General features: G+C 41.6%; 2 protein-coding genes across 4 annotated transcripts; one reads left to right on the forward strand and one right to left on the reverse strand.

The window, feature by feature from the left end:
* The first annotated feature begins 533 nt into the window (after positions 1-533).
* On the forward strand, positions 534-13,888 carry selenoi (selenoprotein I). Of its 3 annotated transcripts, none has more exons than XM_061704286.1 (10): positions 534-761; positions 4,053-4,121; positions 4,826-4,934; positions 5,338-5,412; positions 5,490-5,752; positions 7,053-7,161; positions 7,856-7,904; positions 8,015-8,195; positions 9,315-9,494; positions 10,086-13,888. In XM_061704286.1, exons 1-10 carry the CDS (start codon positions 702-704, stop codon positions 10,149-10,151), a joined length of 1,161 nt encoding a protein of 386 aa, XP_061560270.1. In that variant the 5' UTR covers positions 534-701; the 3' UTR covers positions 10,152-13,888. The 3 variants fall into 3 exon arrangements, with proteins under 3 accessions (XP_061560270.1, XP_061560271.1, XP_061560269.1); XM_061704287.1 differs by lacking the exon at positions 10,086-13,888 and adding an exon at positions 3,101-3,195 and having other exon boundaries at positions 9,315-10,043; XM_061704285.1 differs by lacking the exon at positions 10,086-13,888 and having other exon boundaries at positions 9,315-10,043.
* A 354-nt stretch (positions 13,889-14,242) lies between these two features.
* LOC133417387 (hormonally up-regulated neu tumor-associated kinase) lies at positions 14,243-24,210 on the reverse strand. Its single transcript, XM_061705124.1, has 11 exons — positions 24,196-24,210; positions 23,518-23,742; positions 22,095-22,217; positions 21,825-21,994; positions 19,687-19,742; positions 19,456-19,594; positions 19,053-19,180; positions 18,228-18,396; positions 17,156-17,324; positions 16,798-17,020; positions 14,243-15,899 (listed from the first exon to the last, which is right to left on the reverse strand). The coding sequence occupies exons 1-11, from the start codon at positions 24,208-24,210 to the stop codon at positions 15,367-15,369; spliced, it is 1,950 nt and encodes a 649-aa protein (XP_061561108.1). The 3' UTR covers positions 14,243-15,366.
* Positions 24,211-25,694: the final 1,484 nt, after the last annotated feature.

The following is a 25,694-nucleotide window of genomic DNA, read 5'->3' on the forward strand; positions in this document are numbered from 1 at the left end:
ATAGTCAAATTCTACCTAGTGATACGTCCATGGAACAAATGTAGTATAACACAAATATTACAACAGTAGTGCGTAGGTTCGGGTACAATATTAAGGGGCCACTGCCGCCCCCCCACCCCCCAGTACCGCCACTGCTAAATCGTCTATACGTTTGAATGCGAGCTTGAGTTTAAAATAAATAAATAAATAATAATGGAGAAATTTTAGAAAATTATAAAAACTGAAATATGTATTATTTACAAGAAATGCTATTATTTTGTAACTGCTGATCATAAAATTTTACATGTCGATTTCAATGCAAAATTACGAAACACGATTACTAAACGTGATCTATTAATGAATTCGGAGGGAGCGACTCCGACGAAAAACAAAACCCTAAAAGAGTATTTTCTCTTGTACAAATGTTTCGGTCTGTTCTTTAGTGAGTTTACCGGAAACTAATGGATGCGACCTTGTGGTCATCCGGGCTACAGGTGTCGCTAGTGAGCACAACCCACTGGTGGTGTACCTCCTCCTTTTCCAGGGAGGAGCCGCCCGCCCAGGCCGAGAGTGTTCCGATCTCACGTCAGCCGGCGTGACCGACGGCGGCTCCTCTCTATGATCACTCGGCCGCTAAACCTAAACCCCGAACGTTCGGCCGGCACAAGGAGGAGTTTAATCGTCATTTGTTGCATCGCGTCGCGACGGCGGACTGCTCCACTATGGCTCTTCTGTACGAGTACGTCACGCAGGAGCAACTCGCAGGCTTCGACAAATACAAGGTAGCATGCTAAGTAGCTAGCCCACCCGTGGATGTGGATGTATGTTGGTCAAAACGCTTACACACTGCTCGGGTCAAATTTGACCCCTTTTAACACTTGACAGCAATACATTACAAATGTCATAAATGTCATTGTTTCTGTAATTCTGATTCAGAACTGACAGATTCCGAATTTTCCCAAAGTGACACAAAATACTTAAAAATGTAAACATACCAAAAAATAAATAATTAAAATCTGACTTTTGTACAGGTATATTTATTTTACAAAGGATTTAAATACAAGTCTCTGATTTAAAAAAAAAAAATAATAATAATAAAAATGTTGGAAATCTTAAAACTGTACATAGTGTAAATGTCTTATTTTCCAAGGCACAGTGGTTAACAGTTCTCAAGAAGGAGCTTGGAAAAGCCAGAGAACTGTCTTTTATTTCCCTCACATTTGCACAGATTCCCACAGAATAATGATCATGCATACTAAACAGTCAAACAACTGTAAGGAACAGAAGTCATCTAGAGGTCACAGGTGGCCTTGACCTGTACAGGCATAATGATCAGCACTGGCAAAAACAAATACCTTGAAACCCCAAATACACTTTTCCTTTCCTCTGAAACATTGATTGAGTGTTAATCATCCGTTAATTAATTTCAGACAGGCTATTAATACATTTTGAAAAGGGCTTCATGCACCTATACCACTTGAGACTGAGTGTGAGGTCGACTGCAAGTACTTACAATTTGAGTACTTGCCAATACCGTTAACTTGATAATGAAATTGCGTATTGCAATTGAGATGTAATTGTTTTATTCTATTTTTTTTAGGTTGTAATAGAAGGATAAATTCAATAAATTAGAACAAAAACGTATATATTTGAGAAAAATGTATATTTTTGAGATTTGTTGCAATTTTATGAAAAAATGTGATAAATGACAAATATAAACAAAAGATAAAAAGCCAGTATTTTCAGGATTAAAGTCGTATACTAATATATAGTCGTATACTAATATACGACTAATATACGATACTAAAGTCGATACTAGTCATTACTTTTTGAGATAAAAATTCATATAAAACCTTAGTTTTCTTCATATTTATATATTTTTAAGATAACATTTTTTTTAAAGTACATTTTTAAAGTTGTATATGTTTGAGATAAAAGTCATAACAGTATGGAGAAAAAGTAGTATATTTACGAGAAAGAAGTTGTATATTGTTTAGCTAAAATGTTGATAAACCTGAATATTTAATTCTCCTAATGTTGTTGCTTTTTTTGGCCTCATTTATATAACAGTTGTGTCTATTGTTCACTCGGTGAAATTGATGAATCGACCATTTAAGGTTATTATTTTACTATACTCAGTGGAATTTCTGCTATTTCATATTTTATGTAGGTTTTATTTTGTCAATTGAAGACAGGATTTTTAAAAATCAATAGTCTCAGGCGCTATAAATGTGATCGCGACTTCCCTAGCCGTAATTACTTTCCTCCCCCTGGGACGTTTCTCGTAAAAGCTTTTTAAATATCACACTCTGAGACTTTGGGGAGAAAGATCTGCAGGGCGAGATGAGCATGGCAAATGCAACCGCTCCTTTGCTGCATTTCGACGAATTGAGATATTGATAATCGGCAGTTTGAGCTCATAAGTGTGATCGCATGGCGTGGTGTGGTTTCCACATCCTTCCTGCTACCCTCCATAATTAGCACAGTGTCCCCACGGTTATTCTGCATCTTCCGCTTGTAAAGTCTGTTATTGACTGTACTGAGTGTCATAATTATGCCCAATAGTTATTGCCTGTGCTGTGTCGACGACGTGTGCTTCTCGTGGTGCCTTGACTTACGAGTGCCCCAACTTTCAAGTGTTTCAACTTACAAGCCATCCTTTAGTCATTTAATTTTTTTTTTTTTTCGCTGTGTGTTGCGAGACAAAATTTAAAGTCGCAGCGAGCTTCAGATAGGCTGCAGTGAAGTGAAAAGAAATGGAGCTATCAAGGTACTGCAACGCCCTCGTATGTGGGCAAGGAAAGCCACAGTCCGGTCAGACGTTTATTGAACGAGACAAACAGTCAAACACAAATACGAAACGAGAAAACTCGCAAGGAGCTGCTCCAACTCAATTTCGGCACATCTGCCTCACAGTTCTGAGGACCGGGGTTCAAATCCCGGCCCCGCCTGTGTGGAGTTTGCATGTTCTTCCCGTGCCTGCGTGGGGTTTCTCCGGGTACTCCCACATCCCAAAAACATGTAGGGTAGGTTAATTGAAGACTATAAATTGCCCGTAGGTATGTATGTGAGTGGGAATGGTTGTTTGTTAATATGTGCCCTGCGATTGTCTGGCAACCAGTTCAGGGTGTACCCCGCCTCTCGCCCAGAGTTAGCTGGGATAGGCTCCAGCACGCCCGCGGCCCTTGTGAGGAGAAGCGGAACGGATGATGAAATGTATGTATTATGACACGCATAACAAACATACCTCAATAAACACATACATTACGCTAATCCTACAGAATGTACACTATATTTACACTTTATAAAAAACGGTTTATTTCTCTATATTCTCTGTGAATTGAAAACAACGCTGAAGAATTATTCCATTTGGAAAAAGATGTCTGCATCACAAAACCATTATCAGGCAATGTTTTAAGTTACTTTTTGATATTATTAATTGTCACTAAGTCAAACTCGTCACCCTTTGAGGAATGCAATCGTATGCGCAACATGGTATCGGCTAGCTACAATTCATTTGGGAATATAATTGCTACTTGATTTGCATTTTATTCAACTGTCCGAATATTTCCTTTTCAAAACACTTGTGTAGCTACACGATTTAGAAGACGTCCCGGGAGCGTAGCATGATTTCGTGCAAGATAATGGTTTGAACTCCCAAGTTCCACTCTTCAACCTTGTGAACGTCATAAACTTAGCGCTAATTCATTCTGTGACTCCTTGAAATGAAACGCCTCCCTCCACTGCAATGCGATGAATCCATTGCAGCCCCGGAACAATGTTAATTTATTTTTTATTTTTGTGGTTAAAAAAAGAAATGTAGTACAATATCGAAAAAGTGCAAAAACATCATTCGTAAACCAAGATCCCACACCGCATTTTGCAAATGTATTTAAAAAGCTACAAACGTCTGTTACGACAGTCAATAGATATCAGTTTCTGTTCAACTATAACACAAGGAAATAAATTACACAGGCAGCCTAGGTGTGTGTAAGTGTAGGTGTAGGTGTGTGTGTATGTATGTCACAGTGACAAATAATGCCACTGAAAGTGTGTCGTGTGTGTGTTTGCAGTACAGCGCCGTGGACTCCAATCCTTTGTCCGTCTACGTCATGCACCCTTTCTGGAACTTTGTGGTGAAGGTGAGAAACACATTGTGTGTGCGTGTCTGAGTGTGTGTGTTTTGATACCTGCTGACACTCCTCACAGTGTTGCATCATGTTCTAAACGATAGTCAACATATTTGGCCTCTGCTGTACGCCAAGGTGGTTGTAATAAATGTTCTTTCTGACGTGATGCAATCATGTGTGGCGCCTTTCACGCAACGTGTGCTGCTTGCAGAGCAGATGTGGCATCTGTAAAGCTGCCTACTGTTGAATTTAAAGCGAGAGTACGGAATCTGACCAAAAGTGACTAAAGGAGAGCAATTGGGCAAGAAACAGTGTTTTTTGGCAAATAAAAATCAACAATCATTTCATCAGACCGCAAATTATATTGTAACATCCTTCCATTTTGTTTACCGCATCACATATATTTTAAATTTGATTTGAGAAGAACTGAAAAGGCCTCTTGGAATTTATTAAATAAATCATTTTTATTATCATACGTATTTCATTTTATGCTTATGTATTATGTTTATTTAAAAAAATATGATTACAATATTTTGTACATTTGTACAAAAGGCCTCCTTACTTCATAAACACTTCTAATAATAATTACGCATCACACACACATTTTTAAAATCATATTATTACCAATTAGCAATTGTTAAAGAATCATATATTTTTATTTTTTTTAACCCTTCATCATCATTATGATCAGGCATATCTTTGTCTTGTAATTGTAGTTTCTACCAAAGTGGTTGGCCCCGAACCTCATCACGTTCACCGGCTTCATGTTCCTGGTGGTCACTTTCCTTATGTTGGCCTTCTTCGACTTTGACTTCAACGCCTCAGGTCTGTTTACCTGGACCAATAGTAACACCACTAACAGAAGACCAGTGCACACTATTCCATGACACTTTCATCACTTTATTGAAATGCCGAAGTTCGTTGAGGGTAACTATAATCACTAAGCCTCCGAAAGATGGAATATATCCCACCGGGTCGTCACGGGGATTTCCAAGGCGTGGTGAGAAGCGTTAGCTCGCGAGCTAAAGGGGGGGGGGGCTCGATCGTGGTATCACCGCCTCGCTTGGTCTTGTGTGGGTGCGTGGGTCCATGTAACAGTCAGGTCACACCTGACATTTTCATTCCACTCCTTTCCATAACACAGCGCGTGTCATTTCAGGAATGAAGCAACAACCTTATCGTGTGCGTCCACTAAGCTACATTTTAACTTTGCATGTGTGCGTTTCAGACGCCAAACATCAGCACGTGCCTAGCTGGGTGTGGGTGATGGCGGGGATCTTCAACTTCCTGGCCTACACACTCGGTGAGCGACCGCGTTCGCTGCCTCCTCCCCCTCGTCCGTTTGTTTTCGCGCACACCGTGACGCCATCTTTTTTGCAGACGGCGTGGACGGCAAGCAGGCTCGTCGCACCAACTCCTCCACGCCACTCGGGGAGCTGTTTGACCACGGGCTGGACAGCTGGGCCTGCATTTTCTTCGTGGCCACCGTCTACTCCATATTTGGGCGCGGCCCCAGCGGTGTGGGCGTTGCCACCCTTTACTACATCCTCTGGGTGGTGCTGTTCTCCTTCATCCTGTCGCACTGGGAGAAGTACAACACAGGGGTGCTCTTCCTGCCGTGGGGCTACGACATCAGCCAAGTGGTGAGGCTGAGAGCATTTCAGTTATCATGAGCAAAATAATCACAGTGATTATGGATACATAGAAACTTCAGATGACTTAAAGACATTAAAAAATTATGGTCAATAAACGGAGCGGCACGGTGGACGACTGGTTAGAGCGTCTGCCTCACAGTTCTGAGGACGGGGGTTCATTGCCCGGCCCCGCCTGCGTGGGTTTTCTCCGGGCACTCCGGTATCCTCCCCCATCCCAAAAAACATGCATGGTAGGTTAATTGAAGAATCTAAATTGCCCATAGGTGTGAGTGTGAGTGCGAATGGTTGTTTGTTTATATGTGCCCTGTAATTGGCTGGCAACCAGTTCAGGGTGTACCCCGCCTCCTGTCCGATGATAGCTGGAATTGGCTCCAGCACACCCGCGACCCTTGTGAGGAGAAGCGGCTCAGAAAATGGATGGATGGATGGTCAATAAAAGGTAAAAGTAATGTTTAGTGTTTATCAATCCATTTCATAAATCATTTATATTTCACATTGTTTTCTGTCCGTTTAACTATAGTTACTCTCTATAAAACGGATTATTTTGTTAACATTTGTGGGTGTCTGGAACAGATTAATTGTATTTACATTATTTCCTATGGGAAGTATTGCTTCCGTTTTTGTACAATTTGGTTTTAGTCACAGATGAATCACGAAAACTAAGGTTCCACAATATTTTGAATAAATAAAAAAAATCGACCCAATGTACTTTTTGACAAAAATTGTAAACGGCAACAGCCAAAGTGAATTTTCACATATGCAAAACTCCTGTATTAATACATTCATCTAATTAATTAGCGACCTTGTTGTTCATTACTCTCCTTTTAATCAATCATTTGACAGAATGAACAATGCTTAACAATTGAGTTAGATTCTGGTGGATAAATAAACAAACAAGAAAGATCAATCAAAGCTGTTTGTTTTCCATCAGGCTACTACATAAACAGGTTTTAAACTAATTGTCATATTTAGGAATAAGATTTGAAGCTTAATTTCGAGCTGACAATATTTACAAGACTAATGAATTCAAATTGGCTGCATTCAAGCTTGTTAAGGTATTTTTGTCCGTGTGAAAATTTTCCCTATTGTGGGACTAATAAAGGTTATCTTGAATTGAAAGTTAGGAATACTTGCACTTTATGGTTCATTTCCTCTTTTGCCTGTATTACGAGAAGGAGTACACGCAGACAGACAGTTTTGTTCAATTTCATTCCTACTCACCCGCACGCTGATGTAATGGCACTTGCCATGTGAGCGCCGTGTAACTAATCCCCTTATCATCTTCCAGACCATCTCTCTGGTCTACGTGGTGACGGCGGTAGTGGGCGTGGAGACCTGGTACCAGCCCGTCCTCTTCCACTTCCTCTACAGAGACCTTTTCAGCTTCATGATTGTTGGTGAGGTGCACATGTAAAACACAGCAGTAGTGTACCGCCAAGTCCTGACACTGACCATTTGACCCATTGAGAACGATTACAGCGCATCGGAAAAGTATTCAGAGCACTTTTTCAATTTTTTTTTTTTTTTACAGCCATATTCTAAAATAAATTTTCATTCATTCATTATTTTTTTTACTGTGCACATAATACCCCATAATGACAATATGAAATATTTTTTTTTGTAGATTTCTGCAACCAAAAAAAAAATGTGGATGAACTTTGGGGGCTGACTAGTTCCGTCTGCACGGAAGCATGACAACAATAATTTTTTTTAACAAAAAAGGCTTACTCAAATGTATCATTTAACTCGTTATTGTCTAAAAAACATCCAAACTTTAATTCTTGTGGCGACATAATGCCGCACGACTCCCACAGCGTGAGGGAAGAGGCGGAGTTCTGCAACACTTCTCAGACAGTTGAGCATTTAAGAGAGTCAGTAGATTTGTTCTCAAGCTGCATTCAATACTTCAAATTGGTTAATAACGCGTGAAAATAACAGATGACACGATAGTATCCATTTGTGGAATAATATGAAATTGACCATATTTGGATGTACGAGGTTTCCGCCTGACAGCGACAATATGTTAAAAACTACGTAACCATATGAGATGTAGCAGGTTCACCCTTTAAGTCCTGTCTTGGTGATTTTCAGCTTGTTCCTTCACTGTGACGTTACCCATGAGCCTCTACAATGTCCTCAGGTAGTTTTTTATTGATGATTATTTTTTATTTTAAATGTTTTTTTTTTGTCGCCGTCCCTAATTAGCATGTGGCTATAGCACGAGTGTGACTTAGTGTTCTGTCTGTTCAGGGCGTACCGCAGCAACTCGCTGAAGCACGCCAGCTTGTACGAGGCCCTCCTGCCCTTCCTGTCGCCCGTGCTCCTCTTCATCCTGTCCACCACTTGGGTGCTCTTTTCTCCGTCCAACATCCTGGAGCTGCAGCCCAGGCTCTACTACCTCATGGTGGGCACGGCCTTCGCCAACGTCACGGTAGGTGTATCTCCACTGACAACAAAGGTGCCTCAGCGCCAGGGGTGGGCAAAGTACGGCACACGGCCCACCTGTAATATTTCTTGCGTTCATTTAGGCTGTTTTTTTTCCTCCTGAAGTTGGTTGGCTCAAATGTATATATTTGTACAGTATTTTTCAATTATCTATTTATCTCATTATCTCATTATTATTATTATTATTTTCAATTATCTCATTTATCTCAATAAAAATGGTACATGTAAAATTGTAAAATTTACTATTTTACATGTACCATTTTTATTTTGTCACCGGTTACTCAAAAATATTCTTGTGAAATAAATATATACATTTAACGTTTTATTAAGTAGTTGGCTAGTTTATGTATTTTAAATAAAATAAAAATTATCAGTAAAAGAACCAATTTTACATTTTTATTATATTTTATGAAATAATTTAATGTAAATCATAAAAAGACATTTTTAAATAAACAGTTTTACACCTTTAACATTTTTACCAGAACATTAATTTAATTGTAAATAATGAAAGAAATCACAAAGAAAAAAAAAAAATACAAAAACTTTTAATGTTATTTTATTAGATAATTGGTTAATTTATCTATTGCAAATGATAACATCAAAAACACTAGTAAAATAACCAGTTTTACATACACATTTAACATTTTGGAAATAATACAAAAACAAATTAAAATTAAAATAATTTTATGCATCGTCACTGTTGGGCGGAAAGCCATCACGTCCAGCACCCCCCCCCCCCCATAAATTGATACTGTTGGCCAGTCCGCGTTTGTTATTGTTTTACAAATTATTGACCAATTTAAAGTGTTGAAAACGGTTTGTGTTTTTTTAAAAAAGTGATGGTTTGGCACAACAATTTGGGTAATTAAACATTATTAAAACATCAAACAATGAATGAATTATGTAATTATTAAAATGACAACGATTTTACACATTTAACGTACACATTTGAACAAATGACCACTTGTCCCTTTCAAAAATCAAATGTGGCTCCCTGTTTGCTCAGCTGCGATCTTCGTCCTGAGCGTTAAACTTTTGAGTTTTGCCATGATTATCCTTAAGTGTTATGCTTGTGTGTGTGTGCGTGCGTGTGTATGTGTTGCAGTGCAAACTGATCGTGTGTCAAATGAGCAACACGCGTTGCCAGGCGCTGAGCTGGCTGCTGCTGCCGATGGCCGGCGTGGTGACGCTGGCCGTGTCGGGCCTGGCGCCCGACGAGACTCTGCTGCTGCACGTGTGGACGGCCGCCGTCGTACTGGCGCACATACACTACGGCGTGTCGGTGGTGAGGACACGCGTGCGCTACGATACACACATTCACATTTCAAATCCATTTTTCCTATTGAAAATCTTTGAAATGCCGTTATTGTGTTCCTTGCCCCACAAAATCACCACCAGTTAAAATTGTAATGGGTCACTATTTGGCAGGTATTGAGGTGAATTTGGGAAAAAATCACTTGGCAAGTGTTTATGTATTAAAACCTTGTGTTAAGCACTTAATTGGGAACCTTGTGAGGGTCTGTTATTTGTGTTCAGTTATTGTAGTGGATAATTATTTGGCAAGTGTTGAGTTCTTGTCAGAGATCATTATTTGGCAAGTGTTTATGTATTAAACTTTGTGGAGGGTCATTATTGGTGAGTTTACAGTTGTGAGAGATCACTATTTTGCAAATGTTCAGGTATTAAATCTTGTGGAGGGTCATTATTTGGCAAGTGTTGAGTTGGTCATTATTTGTTGACGAGTATTGATTTATATATATATATATATATATATATATATATATATATGTGTGTGTGTGTGTGTGTGTGTGTGTGTGTGTGTGTGTGTGTGTGTGTATGTATTTTTTTTAGACCTCTTTCTTATCATTGCGTGCAGGTGCAACAGCTCAGCAGCCACTTTGGCATCCTGGCTTTCTCGTTGAAGAAGCCCAGCAGCGATTGACAGGAGGACGAACGAATCGGCTTGAAAGGAGCAGAGGTCTAGACTCCCCCCCTTTCCTCTCTGCTCAGCAACATGTCACGCTCATCACCGCGGTAACCGTATCCTCTCCATCCAGCGAGGACCGCCCCAAAACACATATACACACACACAGCCACTCAACTTTTTGTGTGCGTGCGTGTGTGTGTGTGCGCGTGTGTGTGTGTGTGTGTGTGTGTGTGTGTGTGTGTGTGAGTGGGGGACTCGAGGGCCTCCAGCTTACCTCATTGGAGGATTGATGCAGTGTTCAGCCAATGGCCACCAAAGTGTTTCCTAAGGAAATGTGTTCCATTTAAGGGCTGGAGAGCCAATTCACACACACACACACACACTCACACACATACACTGTCTGCTTTCAGGCAGACACACATTATTACGATATTATGAATGTATAATAATATTAATAATAAGCCTTGATGAAACCGCCACATTTTCAATGGCATTCTCAGAACATGAAAGTTTTATTTAACCTCTTTGGAAAATTCATCAATAATTTTAAAACGATCATTATTAATTTTGTGCGGTGGGTTTTTGGAGGTAGACCAGACTAATGGATCCTTTACGGCGGACAAGGTCGAATCCACTTTACGCTAATGGTGATCGGACGCGGGTGATACAGGGAAGTGTCGTGTCTTTCACGCCGATTTGTTCTTGTTCTTTTCGTCATTATTGTCGTTGGGTCGCCATGGCGACGGTGGCCGCTTGAATGAAGAGTGCGTCCCAAACGCCGATCGACGGCGCGGAAGCACTCTGAGGGGAGCGACCCCACGCCGCCTGGTTTCTTATTTTTTTTATTTTTAATTTTTTTTATTTTATCATTTAAAACAAAACCTTTTCTAAAAACTCGTCTCGGTTTTGCGAGCGATCGTGCGCCTCCTCCCGGTCAGGATGTTGTCTGCGTCTGTGGAGTCTGCAGATCAACTAGTAATGCCTGGCGATCGGGACGCGAGTGTTAAGGAAAGCTTGCATGCGTTTCAAGCACATTAGAGGAAGCTCAAGTGTATGTCCTTACATTATTTGTGTCTGTCTTATATTTCTTATTTTGATTAACGTATGTAATGATGCACGTTGTTGGTCTCTAATAGTCTGTGTGCTTGTTTGGGTGTGTGTTTGGCCTCTTGAGCGTAGAAAAGGAATGTGACAGACCTACACCGGACGAACACAAACAAATGAGTTTATATAGTGAAGTTCATGAGTCTGTGCCATCAATACGTGGCTGATTTATGTGGTGCTATTCACACTCCATCATAATAATGGCTAAAAAAAAAATAATGTCCACGAAAGTTATTTTTTCCCCCTTAACCACTATGTTGGACACACCCCTTATTTGTTTTTTTGTTTTTTTTTTAAATTAAAAAGTGAAAAACAATGAAAATGCCTGAAATGCTTTATACTCCAGATCAATTCCTGAAAATATCTTAATAAATACTACTCAAACTGGAAATACTGGACAAATGTCATAAAGTAGTAGTAGTAGTAAAAATAATGTCAAGCCGTGTTCAAACTCACAAAGTACACACAAACCACACGAGTGCCGGTATGACATCTTACACTAGAGGGTGCAATACCCGTGGTGGTCGGCAGGTCGCGCTGTAGATCAACAGTTGATGGGGCGCAGCTCATTTGGCAAGTTCAAAAATTTATTTTCGGGAAGGAAATGGGGGTCATTATTTGGCAAATGATCAGCTATTAAAACCAACTGAAATGGTCATTATTTGGCAAGTGTTCAGAGTTTAGGCTTTGTCTTGCGTTACGTGCCCCGCTGCCCCTCTGACTTGACAACGTCATGGCCAGGGCCAACAAGATGGCGCCGCGGAGCCGACGTGACCCCTCCACGCGCACGCGCACGCACACACACACACACACACACTCAATTATAAATGAGCATAATTGGAAACCAGACACGCTGCACACAAACACCCGATTATTGTCATCCACTTAAATGAAGAAGCAGCAGGCGCCAATTGCGACCTCAATTATAAAACCCACACACCCAATAGACACTTAATTAGGTACACTTGGATATTGGGCCTCCAATGCTCAGCTTTGATTGGTACTTAACCACAGCAGTACCTTGATTAACAAGTGCCACGACTTACCAGTTTTCCCAATTACGGTCCATCACGTGGTTGAAATTATGATGCGTGTGCTGTAATGCCCTCGCATCAGATTAGGGTTTCAAAACAGCGTTAGGGTTTCAAAGTAGGGATCCAAAATAGGGTTGGGGTTTCAAAACAGGGTTGGGGTTTCAAATTAGGGTTTCAAAACAGCTTTAGGGTTTTAAAGTAGGGTTTCAAAACGGGTTTAGTGTTTCAAAGAAGGGTTGAAAACAGAGTTAAGGTTTTAAAGTAGGGTTTCAAAACAGGTTTTGCATTTCAAAGCAGGTTAAGGGTTTCAAACAAGGGTTAGGGTTTCAAAAAGTAGGGTTTCAAAACAGGTTTAGTGTTTCAAAGTAGGGTTGAAATCAGGGTTAGGGTTTTAAAGGAGGGTTTCAAAACAGGTTTTGTATTTCAAATTAGGGTTCAAAACGGTAAGGATTTTAAATTAGGGTTTCAAACAAGGGGTAGGATTTCAAAAAAAGGTTTAATGTTAAAATTAAGGTTTCATAACAGGTTTAGTGTTTCAAATTAGGGTTTCAAAACAGGTTTTGTATTTCAAAGTAGGGTTTCAAAATTAGGGTTCAAAACAAGGTAAGAGTTTCAAAGTAGGGTTTCAAACAAGGGTTAGGGTTTCAAAATTGGTTTATTGTTCAAATTATGGTTTCAAAACAGGTTTAGTGTTTCAAATTAGGGTTTCAAAACAGACTTAGGGTTCCAAATTGTAAAAAGAAACACATATTTTCTGGTCTTACTTGTTATTTAAGGGTCAAACTAGTAAATCTATTTGGTGAAGTACTGAATTCTCAGATGTCGCACGGGAAATGAAATTGTTATCTTACAATTTTCTAAATCACTCGAAAATTCTGAAAACTGAAGAAAAAAATTCTGACTTGTTTCCATCATTCTTCTGCCCTTCGGAGGTGTACAATTATGATCAGCGATTTCTGGACTGCGCCGAGACAAACGTCCTGCGGCGCGTGTTGCGTCACACCAACATAATGGAATAGAAAGAATCAGAGTCGTACACATCTATTTACTCATGTCACAAATTCTTTTACCGAATTGTTTTACCGAGAAGTCTGTAAATTAAGGTCTTGAAAAAGTATGGAATGTTGAATTTTCAAATATGTAGGAAGCCTGTTTTGGAAACAGCGGGACTTTTGTTTTTGGGGGGGGGGTATTTTGATTCTTTTCGTCCACTCTTGGTTCTTTTCCCCCTTCCCGAACGAGACCTTCAGGTGCTCCTGTTGCGTGACCACGTCGATTGTTGCATGCGTGTGTACGCTATGCTACTACGGACACCTAAACATTACGTACTACATGCATTATTCATGTATTTTCCATAGTTTATTTTTTTTTTAACCGCTTATGTGCGTGCAATCCACAATTTATTGCCTGTGACAGGCCACTTCATTAGGGACACCTTCGCTGTTAATGTGAACTTTCTTTTTTTTATTATTATTATTTTGTATTTTTTACGTTTATTATTGCGTTTGCAGTTTGTAGTGGTCTACAAGTATACATGCTATCGTTTAGTCTGCAGCCAATTGTTTGGTGTGTGTGTTTGTGTGCAGAGAGGTAACAGGAGTGCGTTGGTATACACCTGAGTGCCTTCAATCTGTCCTAACAGCGCATACCGACACACGCGCACACAGAGTACACACAATATCTCATATCAAGATGAATTATTGAGCAGCGTGCTAGCATGGCTAACAACAGTCATGTCCACAGATGTGACTTTGAAGCATCAGAGAGAGAAAAAAAAGGAAGCTGGAAAATGAGTGGAAAATTGAGATTATTCATGTGTTGGGGTACAAGACGCCACCATATCAGACGAGGAAGAGTCTATTACAGAAAAAAAAGTCACTTTATTTAAAGGGAAAAAGCTGCATTAGTTTGTTGAATTTTTACTTTTAAAAATGCTTTTTTTTTTTTTTAAAGGTCCCTTTCCGTCAGAATAATTTTTTTTTTTTTTGCAGCACAGTTAAAAAATAAAATAAAAAAACAAATACAATAAAAGAAAATTTAAAAAAAACACGTTGTGTAAAGCCAAAGTGATTAACATGAATCACTTCCAAATATACAGCTAGCTTAGGACTTTGGCTCCATTTAAAACCTTTTAATGAGGATACGTCAACTCAAAGTTGTTTGGCATCACAGCTTTTTTTGTCTTACACCTTTTTTTGTATTTCAAAGTAGGTTTTTTTCTTTTTTCTGAGTCACTGTTGTGTATGAACAGCACCGACACACAAATGTTGGGTGAAGTCGAACTGGCAATTTGCCGTAACAAAGGCGGGATGCGTATGAAGTCATGCGTCGCGCAACGTGACAGGAAGTAGCCGAAGTAGCTCTTGGTTAGTTGACTTTTCTGAAAACAAAAAAAACTTACAAAAAATAAATGTCACTAAAGAAATTTTTTTTGAGAGAGAAAAGTTGTATTTATTTTTTACTTTATGATTTTTTTTATTTGAAGGAAGTCAATTTGTTTCAAGAGAAAAGCCATGTTTGGCCATGTATTTTTGTTGAGAAAAAAAGTTTCGTTTTTATTGAAAAGAAACCTTTAAAAATAAGTAGTATTAAGTTTAGTTTTTGAGAGATGTATTTATTTTAGGAAAATATATTTTAAAAGAAAATATATTTTTTTCAAGGAAGTCATTTTTTTTCAAAAGAAGCATTTTTGGGCCTTTTTTTTCCTCACAGAAAATTATTTGGGGGGGAGAAAGAAAGTTCCGTCTAAGTTTTCTTTATTGCAAGAAAAAAGTTTTATTTTATAAATTATTTTAATAATTTTTCCAATAATTAAATTCTAATTAAAAGGCAGTGCATAAAGTAGAAAGAAGTTAAAAATAAAGTTGATTTCCCACCCCCCCTTCAATAAGTCATACTCTCAAAAAAGTATAATTTTACATATACTTTTTTAAATTTTTATTATTTTTTTTACCAAGTTTTCTTTTAATAAAAGATTTTCTAGAGTTTTTGGGGGGGAGATTATTTTAGGGAAAAAAAAACAAAAAACCTTTTCTCAATTTTTCTCTGTTTTTTCTTCCACGGGATGCCGCTTGCGTGTGAGAATTCCCGCGTCAGTACTCCATGCTCGGCAGCTTCCTGTCCGGAAGTAGCGGCAGACTGAGCTCCGTCATCCGTCGTCGTGGAGTCGAGCGGAGCTGGGTAACAGAGTTCCTCTTAGTTCCCACAGCGTGTTTCTGCGAGGCGAAGGCGGGAGTTTTGGACCCGCTCACTTGGAGTCCAGAGGGCCCCGATGGGGTCAGGCGGACCCACGAAACCTTCCTGCCTCGGCCGTCATTTAGCCCCCGGCCGCGTAGGTGTGGCAGCGTGGTGGGCGGAGCTCTCTGCGTGGACTCCAGGTGCATTCTGGGAGAAGCGGCGCACTTCTGCGGCACAGCGAACCTCAGGACGGCCTCCGGGGGACGCCCACCGCCGTCCGACCCCGTGCTCCCGATGAGCTGCCGCGCCGGTCGGACCGGCCTCGAGGCGCCGCCGTCTCCCGTTGGATCGGCGAGTGAGGGGGCGTGGCAAGGGGCGGAGTCACACAGGTGCGATGCGGTGGTTTTGGGAGGAGAAAGATGGACCACTTGGTCCTTTGTTCCCAACACTACAAGGAGAGGAATAGAAATCATTATCATCCACATTATTATCATCATTAGTTCCAAGAGTATTATTGTTATTATTTTTTTTAGAAAACCCACATTTTAAAAAAAGTAAAAAAAACAAACATTTCTAACAAAGGTTAGTTCTTGAATTTAAAAAAAACCTAAAAAGATTTAAAATGTTTTTTTAAAAAAAGGTTAGCCGTATTTACGTTTTGAGAAAAAAAAAGTTGATTAATTTTAGAGAAGTGAGGTTTTTCATTTCAAAAAATTAAGAAAACAGTATTTGATTTATTATTTAGGAAAACTATCCATTATAGATTATTTATTTAGTTTTTCCAAAAGAAATAATAACTTAATGTGTTTTATTATTTTAAAAAAGTTGTAATTTTTTTTTTTAAGAATTTTTATATAACCTTTTGGGAAAAAGTGAATATTTTAGAAAAAGCTATTATTTTTTGGGGAAATAAACCAACCATCCATCCATCCATTTTCCTCCCCGCTTGTCCTCACTAGGGTCGTGGGCTGCTGGAGCCTATCCCAGCCGTCTTCGGGCAGGAACCACCCTGAACCGGTCGCCAGCCAATTGCAGGGCACATAGAAACAAACAACCATTCGACCTCACATTCACACCTACGGGCAATTTAGAGTCTTCAGTCAACCTACGATGCATGTTTTTGGGATGTGGGAGGAAACCGGAGTGCCCGGAGAAAACCCACGCAGGCACGGGGAGAACATGCAAACGCCACACAGGCGGGGCCGGGGATTGAACCCGGGTCCTCAGAACTGTGAGGCAGATGTGCTAACCAGTCGTCCACCGTGCCGGCAAAAATAAACTAATTAGTGAGATTTTTCTCAATAGAAAGTGTTTTTTTCCCCCCCTTCTTCTTGATGATGTTGTACCGTCAGGAAGCGTCAGAGCCTCCGCGGTGTACGAGCTGGCGGCGGCGCCTTCATCAGGGGCTTCCGGTGGTGATGAGGGTGTGAGAGGGGGGAGGAAGGAAGATGGCGCTCCATTGTCATCATCATCATCATCTCGTCGTGACGGCTGCTGGGCTCCGGTCCCATCGTGCCGCCGCTCTGCCGTTCGTCTGCTTGCCGCCTTTTTAACCATGGCGCGGTCGCTCTAAAAAGAGGCGGCGCACCGTAAAGGTAACTTACTGACGAAACAAATGAGTGGCTCACAAAATAACAAACTGACTGACTTATGTACTGATGAACTAACTAGCCGAAGTAAAAAGTGACCAACTGACTGACTGACCTCGGCGCATCGGCGGCTCCTCTTGATCTTGGCGAGCAGCAAGTGGTAGGTGGCCATGACGGCGGAGGGCCGGTTGTGGGCGAGCGTGCGCGCGACCTCCGCGGCCGAGTAGCCCAGCGTGCCCGTCATGTACGCCAGCACCGAGGCGTCCGCGTCTTCGGCGCTCGGCCTGCACGCCGGGGAAGACCGATAAGTAGCCGCGTGCTACATTGCTACGCTAGCACTTTGCGCATTTGGCCGCCGGGCCTTCGGTGGGGACGAGCCTGACCTAATTCACCTCTTCATCGAGCATCGATAGAACATCGCAATTATAGAAACCGTCTATACTGTCTCAAAATGCGATATAACAGCATCCAGCTTTGCCACGTGCATCTTCTGAAGCGGTTCACAAACAATATTTCGCTAATTACAAATTACAAATGATGGGCAAAACTGTTTCGAAATGCAAAGGTGAAAGATTTGTTCCCCCTCCTTCGAAACACTTTCTTCTTCCAACTTGTTCGACCGTTCCCACTAAGAATGTCAAAGCAATGATGTCACCGCATTTTCGAAAGAGCCCCCCGGCCCCTCGCAGCCACCAGGGGACGTGTTCGCATCGCGGCTAGGCTAACGCGGCAACTTAGCCGTGATGACATTTCAACACGGCTCCTCATAAAAGCCTTCAAGTTACACTTGAATACACAAAAGCTGTCCCGCTGACGACCACAACAATTTTCATTTGCCTTCATTTCCTTCTGCTCAAAGTTCTCGTATTACAAAACTCACAATGCAATAAATGTGGGACTTTTCTCCTCGGGAACCGAAAGGAAAAATACCGACGTTAACATGAGGATATGTTTGTGTGTTCTCCTTGTTATTTTTGTGTGTGTGTGTGCGTGCATGCGTGTGTGTCAAGTGGCAGGCTGTGCACCTGGTACCTGGTATCTGGTACCTCTTCATGCTATCACGTCGCAATTATAGAACCTCAACACAAACACGCAATTTAACAGGACTGTGCCACATTCATCTTCTGGCAGAATCAATAATTATCTTAATAACATGGAAAAACACGAAGATTGAAATCTGGACTGACATAGAAGGCTTTTGCTGGCCCCGACTCGACGGCATGTTGTCGCGCGAGAACGAGCGTAGCGGCCTCTCGGCGTAGCCCTCGTTGATCCAGGGCCCCTCCGTGGCGGCTCGGGCGCCGGGTCTCTCGTCGGGGTCGGCTTCCAGCAGGGACAGCACGAACGTCACCGCACCTGCGAGACGGATGACGAAGACGAGCAGCGAGGCCAAACAATCGAAAATGCGGCCGTCACACTCGATGTCTCACAAAGAAAAATCACCCTGTCCTCGCGCCGCACTTTGTAGCTTGCATCAACGCATACGGTATTACAAAATGAAATAAGTAATTAACCAACCAATCGGGTGACTAATTTATCAGTCACTCACTGACCAACCGCCTGGCAGAGGAACTAACTCACTGACTCACTCAGTCAGTAACTGATGGGTTAACTCACTAACTCACAACTTGCTGAGGGGCAAAATTCACAACATGCGCTTGACCCATGAATGCACAATACAATTTCTTGTATTCTTTTCTGTGACTCTTCCAGTCACAGCGTTTCATCAGCAGGTTGCAACACAGATACAGAGGGACTGGAAGAGTCACAGAAAGGCACTCAAGTGGACGCCCTTGGAAATATTCATGAATCTACTACTGGGAATTTTGTTGTTCAGATCATTTTTGGAGAACGGTTAAGTTGTACAAAAAGGACTGAAACGCTGAACAGTTCAAAAGTTTCCAAAAGGTCAAATTAAGCTCACCTGTGAAGGTTCTACTACATTTTAGTCTCAGTCTGACATTTCACGCGAAAGCCCAAATTGATCGCGAGTCGTGTATGTTGTTGCGGACCTTTGCTGATGTCACTCGGTATGTGTGCGATGTCGCCGTCCACCATCTTGTGGTGCAGATGCTTGATGTTGAAGGGCTCCACGGTAAACGGCAGCGTGCCCGTCAGCATGGCGAACACGCTCACGCCTCTGACAACACACACACACACACACACACACATTACTCACTAAGCAGCCACGCCCTTTAAAGGCACATATTTTTTTTTACATTGTCTTTTATGTTTTGCTGTTGGGGATGTTTTTGGAGTCTCGACTGCATGAATGGCATTTCAATTAATTTCAAAGTAGGAAAATTGATTTGCGACATTGGATAAAATGAGTTTAACCGCTTGGCCAGGGAATGAATTCAACTTTTACGTCAGGGTACCACTGTGTCTATATAATATGGAAACGGCGCGACTTACACGGACCACATGTCCACTTTGGGTCCGTACTTCCTGTGGGCGAGGAGCTCGGGGGCGGCGTAGGCGGGGCTTCCGCACTGGGTGCTGAGCAGCTCCGGAGGCAACGACTCCGACCTCAGCGTGTTGCTCAGGCCGAAGTCTGCGAGCGGAAAGCAAAGAAGTCAGCAGGGTCACGTCCGACGCCTTCCGTCCAACGCCTCGCAAACGCTTGGCAACGCTCGACAGACGTACCCACGATCTTGATGTTGTTGTCCTCGTCCAGCAGGAAGTTCTCAATCTTCAAATCTCTGACACACAGCACAACAACACATGCATTATAGTATAACAATATCCACTTGAATCCTCCGCTGGCTGGAATATAGCTCACTGGGTCGTTGGAGGGCTTTCCCATGCCGCAACAACGAGGCGCTCTAAAGCAGCCACACCAGTGTGAAGCCCCTGTCCACACGCCGGCGGTCAATTCAGGGTTAAAAAAAAAAAAAAAATCCGTGCTTTTACCTCTCTCACTGTGACCTTTCTCAGGTCAACAACGAGGCACTCTAATGCGGCCATGCCAGTAGACTAGCCGAAGGGGAGATTTTGGCATCCTTAAAAACACCCATAGAGCTTCTGAAGCCAGCAGGCTAAATGAACATCTGCGCTCGTCATCCAGTCTTGGGAATCAAGCACCTTCCTTTCAAGAACCTTCATTTCAACAACAGATGCCGAGAAACGCGACAAAAGGAGACAAAGCCAGACGAGCGACAAAGAACCGAGGAACGCGCAAACGTCGCCGCACAGGGGGAAAACATCATTTGCGGTAAACCTCCTGAACGTGGGGGAGCGGGAAGTGCATTTAAGTGCAAAATTTCCACTTATTTCCATTTTAATCGTGTGAGTGTGTGCGTACGTGCGTGTTTGGCCATCGTTGAGGGACTTCATTAGAGAGGAAGTCAGTGATGTCGTGATGATGTGTGAATCATGGCGCCGGCGCAGCGTGATGAGGTCATTGCCTGGTAATCACATTCCCACCTTTGGAGGAGCCAAAGCTCTTAAAACCAAGCCTTGCTGCTATTGTGTGTGTGTGCGTGTGTGCTAAAGTCACACATTCTGGTCCACGCTGGAGTCATTTTTTTCTGCATTTGAATTCCTGTGTGTGTGTGTGTGTGTGCATTTGAAATCTGTACTTTCTACTTCTTACTTTGTGAAAATGAGCTTCTGACTTTTTTCAACCTCAGTGGATAATGACATAATGTAAAGACAAATACAATATTTACTGTCAATTATGTATATAATATATAAAAGTAAAACAAACAAAAAACTTTTAAGTAGATTTAAGAATCTTCCCTTTTGTATTTTTACTGAAGTACATAAAGGAGTTGAAGCAGTACTGTCACTTTTACCAGAGTATTTTTTTTTTAAACTTAAAATACATATTGTATTTATTTTTACACAAGTACATTGGTGTTTTGAGATAAAAGTTCAGTTCATTCCAGAACCACGCTTGCAACTCAAAATCATATCTCAGATCTTTTTCCCCACTGAACTCAATGGAAATGCCATTAATCCGTTCTAGCCTTCCCCACAAAACAAACTGGAAAAACAATACTCTATAATATTATCCTTTATAAAAACTGTAATGACATCATTAAATAGAACGTAAAGAATGAAACAATTTGTGTGTCATGATTTCGTGCTGCAATCCAATTCATTGTGCTTCTCCTTCTGGTGTGCCCACCCTGCCCACGGGGAGGCAGTATAATACACCAAATGCTTGCACAAACAAATAGTAATTCTTTTTCTACTGCTATTGTGTGAATAAGTAAGATGCTGTAATATTTTATCTTTTCTTCAGAGAGGATAAAGAATAATGTGCATTCCTGTGAGTATTGCTATTATTATTATTATTATTATTATTATTATCTGTTTACATGTGCTGCTTCAATGTTTGTGTTTAAATATCCGTTGCTAAATAAGTAGTTTAAATAGTTTAAATAACTATCAATGCTAACATTAGCATTTCAATGGCGTTTTGCATTGTTTGTTAGCACTAAGCTAAGCAGACTTTCCTAAGGCAAAGCGATGTGGTTGTTTTAAATTAAATACACAACGTGTAGTTCTCTTTGTTTTGTTTAGTTTGACACTAAACGTCAAGTGGGAGTGGCAGTAAACATCTCGAAGGCTCTTTTTTTTTTTTCTTTGATAAATGGTTCACTATTTGCCAAAATGCGCCCGATTGGGAAGTAAGTTGAATTGAGTTCATTGCTACCATAAAGTGCTTTTATCTCAAGGCACCTGTCTTTCTACTTAAGTACACAGCGTGAGCACTTTTGCCATCTTGACGCTCATGCATTTTGCGCGCGATGCGTTTGTTTGTGCGCGCGCGTCACCTGTGCACGACGCCACGCTGGTGGAGGTGCGCCACCGCCGACAGAATCTGTCGTGCGTATCTTCGGACTTCCTTCTCCGGCAGGCGCTTCCTGTCGCAGATTCGCTCCATCAGGTCGCCGCCGCCACACAACTCCATCACCATGTAGTAGCTGTTCTCCGTCTCCAGGGTCTACGCGTGCGCACGCACACACACAGGGTAAAGATTGGTATTGGTATTTTCACACACACACACACAAAAACAAAACAAAAACAAAAAAGAATCTGGCAACCTCCAGTAGGACGACGACGTTTGGGTGTCGTATCATCTGATGGATGTGAGGTTCTCGCTTCATGTTCTTTTGCACGTAAGAGTCCTGACGCGCTTTCTTCTTGTCAATCACCTTAATGGCCACCTCAACGCACACAAATAGTAAATACAAGGATAAGTGAGTAAGTAAATGCAGGTTGAAAGAAAAAGATTAAAAAAAAAAAAAGTTTGTAGATTGACAAATCAACAGAATTAAATGGAAACACCCAGAGAAAATACCCATTTAAAAAAACCTAACTGCTGTAACTAAATAAATAATTACATGAATTAATTAGTTGAAAAACATGTTAATTAAAACAATAAATTCCGGTTGACAAAAAAAGCTGTGGGTGGATTTAAACCAGATTTAATGGGACATTCTTGGAATAATACGGGAAAAAAATAAAAATAAAAGTAAATAAAAGAATAAATCCTGGTTGAAATAAATAAGAATGTGAATGTGATGGCTTAGGGAAATATAATAAAAAATATAGAACAATAATAACAATAATAATAAAATGACTCAATATGAACATTTAAAAAATAAAAACATAAAATAAATCAGTAAATTCAGAGAAACCCATGTGTATTCACCAGGGAGTCTTCTTGGGGGAAACAACACAAAAAAAATGCATATTGAAAGCGGTGCACTCAAAAAACACAAAATAGATCAATAAACATCCAACCATCTATTTTCCTTACCGCTTGTTCTCACTAGGGTCGCGGGCTGCTGGAGCTATCTTCGGGCGAGAGGACCGGAGGACCCTGAACCGGTCGCCAGCCAATCGCAGGGCACATATAAACAAGCAACCATTTGCACTCACATTCACACCTACGGGCAATTTAGAGACTTCAATCAACCTAGCGTGCATGTTGTCGGGATGTGGGAGGAAACTGGAGTGCCCGGAGAAAACCCACGCAGGCACAGGGAAAACATGCAAACTCCACACAGGCGGGCAGGGATTCGAACCCCGGTCCCCAGAACTGTGAGGCAGGTGTGCTAACCAGTCGTCCACCGTGCCGTATCAATAAAGAATGTGGTCTAATTTAGTGTTATTGCAATATATTGTTCCAAGTGGAGGTTCACATTCAAAGTTGAAAGGTCATCAGATGTAAACAGGTGCAGTGAGTTTGCTTGTTACCATGGCGACCACGGCGCCCAACGAGCTTTTGAGCACGGCATCACACCGAGAGTTTTTTAAATTCTATTTCTGAAACTGTGGTACCTTGACTTAAAAGTGGCCCAACTTACAAATTTACAAAAAAAAAAACATTTCAATGGGGAAATATAATTTAATATGCGATGGAAGTGATTGACCAGCTTGGTCACGGATTTCAAAACGGTGAGTGACGACACGGCCGTACGGTGTTCCTAATAAACCGAGCGGAGTGTGTAGATATCAGACCTTCTCCCCGGTGGCGAGGTGGAGCCCCTCCATCACCTTGGCGAAGGATCCCTTGTTGATCATCTTGCCCACCAGGTAGGAGCCCACCCGCTTGCTGTGAGGGAAGCTCCTCAGCAGGTCCTTGCAGGGGGCCGCCAGCAAGGCCGGGCACGCGCCCCCTTTTTCCTTCACTGCGGCGCCCGCCATCGGGTCGCGTACCCCATGGTGCGACACCCCGGTCGGTCGCTGAGGTGAGACGCAAGAGAGCGTTGGAGCTGCTTCCTGTTGAGCGGCCGGTGCATCATTAACTCTTCTCTGCTAGTGACATGCGACACCATAATTACGCCCCCCCCCCCCCCCCCCAAACCCGACACACACACACACGCCTTCTCTTCTGCACCGCTTCCTCGCAGTTACTCAGTAACCACTCAGACCCTCTTACTTCCACCTGCTCTTTACCAGTCGTGAGCCTTCAGGGCCACAAGTCCCAAAACCCATCGGAAGCACTCGCCCACAATTACAAGCCTGTAAAGTGAATTCATAGATTTGTGTCTAAAGACATTAAACATGTTTGTAGATAATTGCTGAAAATGTGTACAACTATGTAGTACTGAATTGCAGCGATATAATGTTAAACTGCTTTTCACCGTTTCATTCTTTTTGGCGGGGGCGTGGCTAAAACGGTGCCGAGTGACGCACTTTGGAGTCCGGCATGAGTCCGCTTCTTCGCCGTTATACGTATGACAACTCGAGAAGATTCATTCGGACCAGCAGTGTTATCCGGAGCGGCGTTAGCTAGCTTTGCCTACACCTCGAAAATGCATCTTCCTTCTGTACAGTCCACTGGCGTGGCTGCTTAGAGAGCCTCGTTGTCGGCCTTGAGTGCATGCACATCACAGTGAGGAAGGCAGAAACGCCAGGAGGCAGGAATTTTTTTTTTGCGTGTTAAAAGTCTGACTTGACAGCCAGCATGTTGACAGGGGCTTCGGGCTGGCGTGGCATTTAGAACGCCTCGTTGTCGCAGTGTGGTTGTTTTAGAGCGCCTCGTTGTCGAAACGGGAAAAATCCCTCTGATGACCTGGTGGGAAACTTTCCACAAGAAAGCCCCAGTAGAAGTATGTGGATGTTACATTATTTTATCCAATCATATTTTATCATGTATTTTTTGTGTTACTCTCTCAATACTCACTCATGGCTCCTGGGCCCCCTAGTGGCCGCAGGCTCCTAAGCAGGTGCCTATGCCTTGGGCCGACTGGTTGATACTTTTATGATCTAATAACTTTTTTTCGGACACATTCATGCAGAAATACAGATCATTCCCAATATTTGTTCTTGCAAAGGGATATATTTGTTTAAATTATGTTAATATCGTGTGAAAAGCGGCCGTTTTAAGGGCTACAGGATACAGTGGTGATCAGTGGGAAAGAGAGGTGAGGTTTCACGCTGGCGCCTGCCAATGAACTCTACCACCACGTGTGTGTGTCTGTGTGTGTGTGGGGGGGGGGTTCAGATTGCAGTGTCTCGTACTCGCTCACTCACGCGACGCTCCTATATGTCATGTAACATGAAACACACGCAAAGGCTGCTCTGATTGGTCCCTCACACACACAATACATAATCGCACACACACGCACACACATTTACTAATATATACATATACTTATGTATATATTACTTATGTTATTTATGTTTAATACAGATGTGTGTTTGACATTGATGCGTGCTCATTTTGACAAAAACATAACAGGTGTATTAACAGCATTTTTGTTTTTGGTTTTATAAAAAGGGTGAGTAGTTTCACTTTATTTTAGTTTGATATATTTTAAATATTGTTTTTTTTTAAGGACACTTTTATACGAAGACAAACACATATTGTACAGTCAGTAAAAAAAATTTTTTAAAGGATGGATGATGAAAGTTTGACCCTGGAAGAAATGAATGTAATTTTTCTAATAATTTCCTGTTATGTCTGATGGGAAAAAGGAATGAAACCCATGGAAAGAATCTTGTTCAAAGTAAGATTCCACAACACATTCCCTCTAGAATGTATTAAAACAAGGTTTTAAATCACAGCAAATTCTCTCATGATGTCTGATATAGTTATTATTATTACAATGACAATGATTATTGTTATTCATTGTTGAGTCAAACCAGACGGACTGTCACCGCTGCCCTCTAGTGGGTGGAGCGCCACAATG

The sequence above is a fragment of the Phycodurus eques genome, chromosome 18 (assembly GCF_024500275.1).
Source record: "Phycodurus eques isolate BA_2022a chromosome 18, UOR_Pequ_1.1, whole genome shotgun sequence".
NCBI lineage: Eukaryota > Metazoa > Chordata > Actinopteri > Syngnathiformes > Syngnathidae > Phycodurus > Phycodurus eques.

Bases quoted from the DNA above. Each gene is read 5' to 3' on its own strand.
- selenoi (XM_061704285.1), top strand. From the start codon at position 702: ATGGCTCTTCTGTACGAGTACGTCACGCAGGAGCAACTCGCAGGCTTC. The intron at 7,162-7,855 runs GTGAGGTGCACA...GGTGATTTTCAG, and splicing joins TTTCAGCTTCATGATTGTTG to CTTGTTCCTTCACTGTGACG. The intron at 8,196-9,314 runs GTAGGTGTATCT...TATGTGTTGCAG, and splicing joins CGGCCTTCGCCAACGTCACG to TGCAAACTGATCGTGTGTCA.
- LOC133417387 (XM_061705124.1), bottom strand. The intron at 18,397-19,052 runs GTCCGCAACAAC...TCCGTCTCGCAG, and splicing joins ACCGAGTGACATCAGCAAAG to GTGCGGTGACGTTCGTGCTG. The intron at 17,021-17,155 runs GTCAGTCAGTCA...GCCTCTTTTTAG, and splicing joins GGAGCCGCCGATGCGCCGAG to AGCGACCGCGCCATGGTTAA.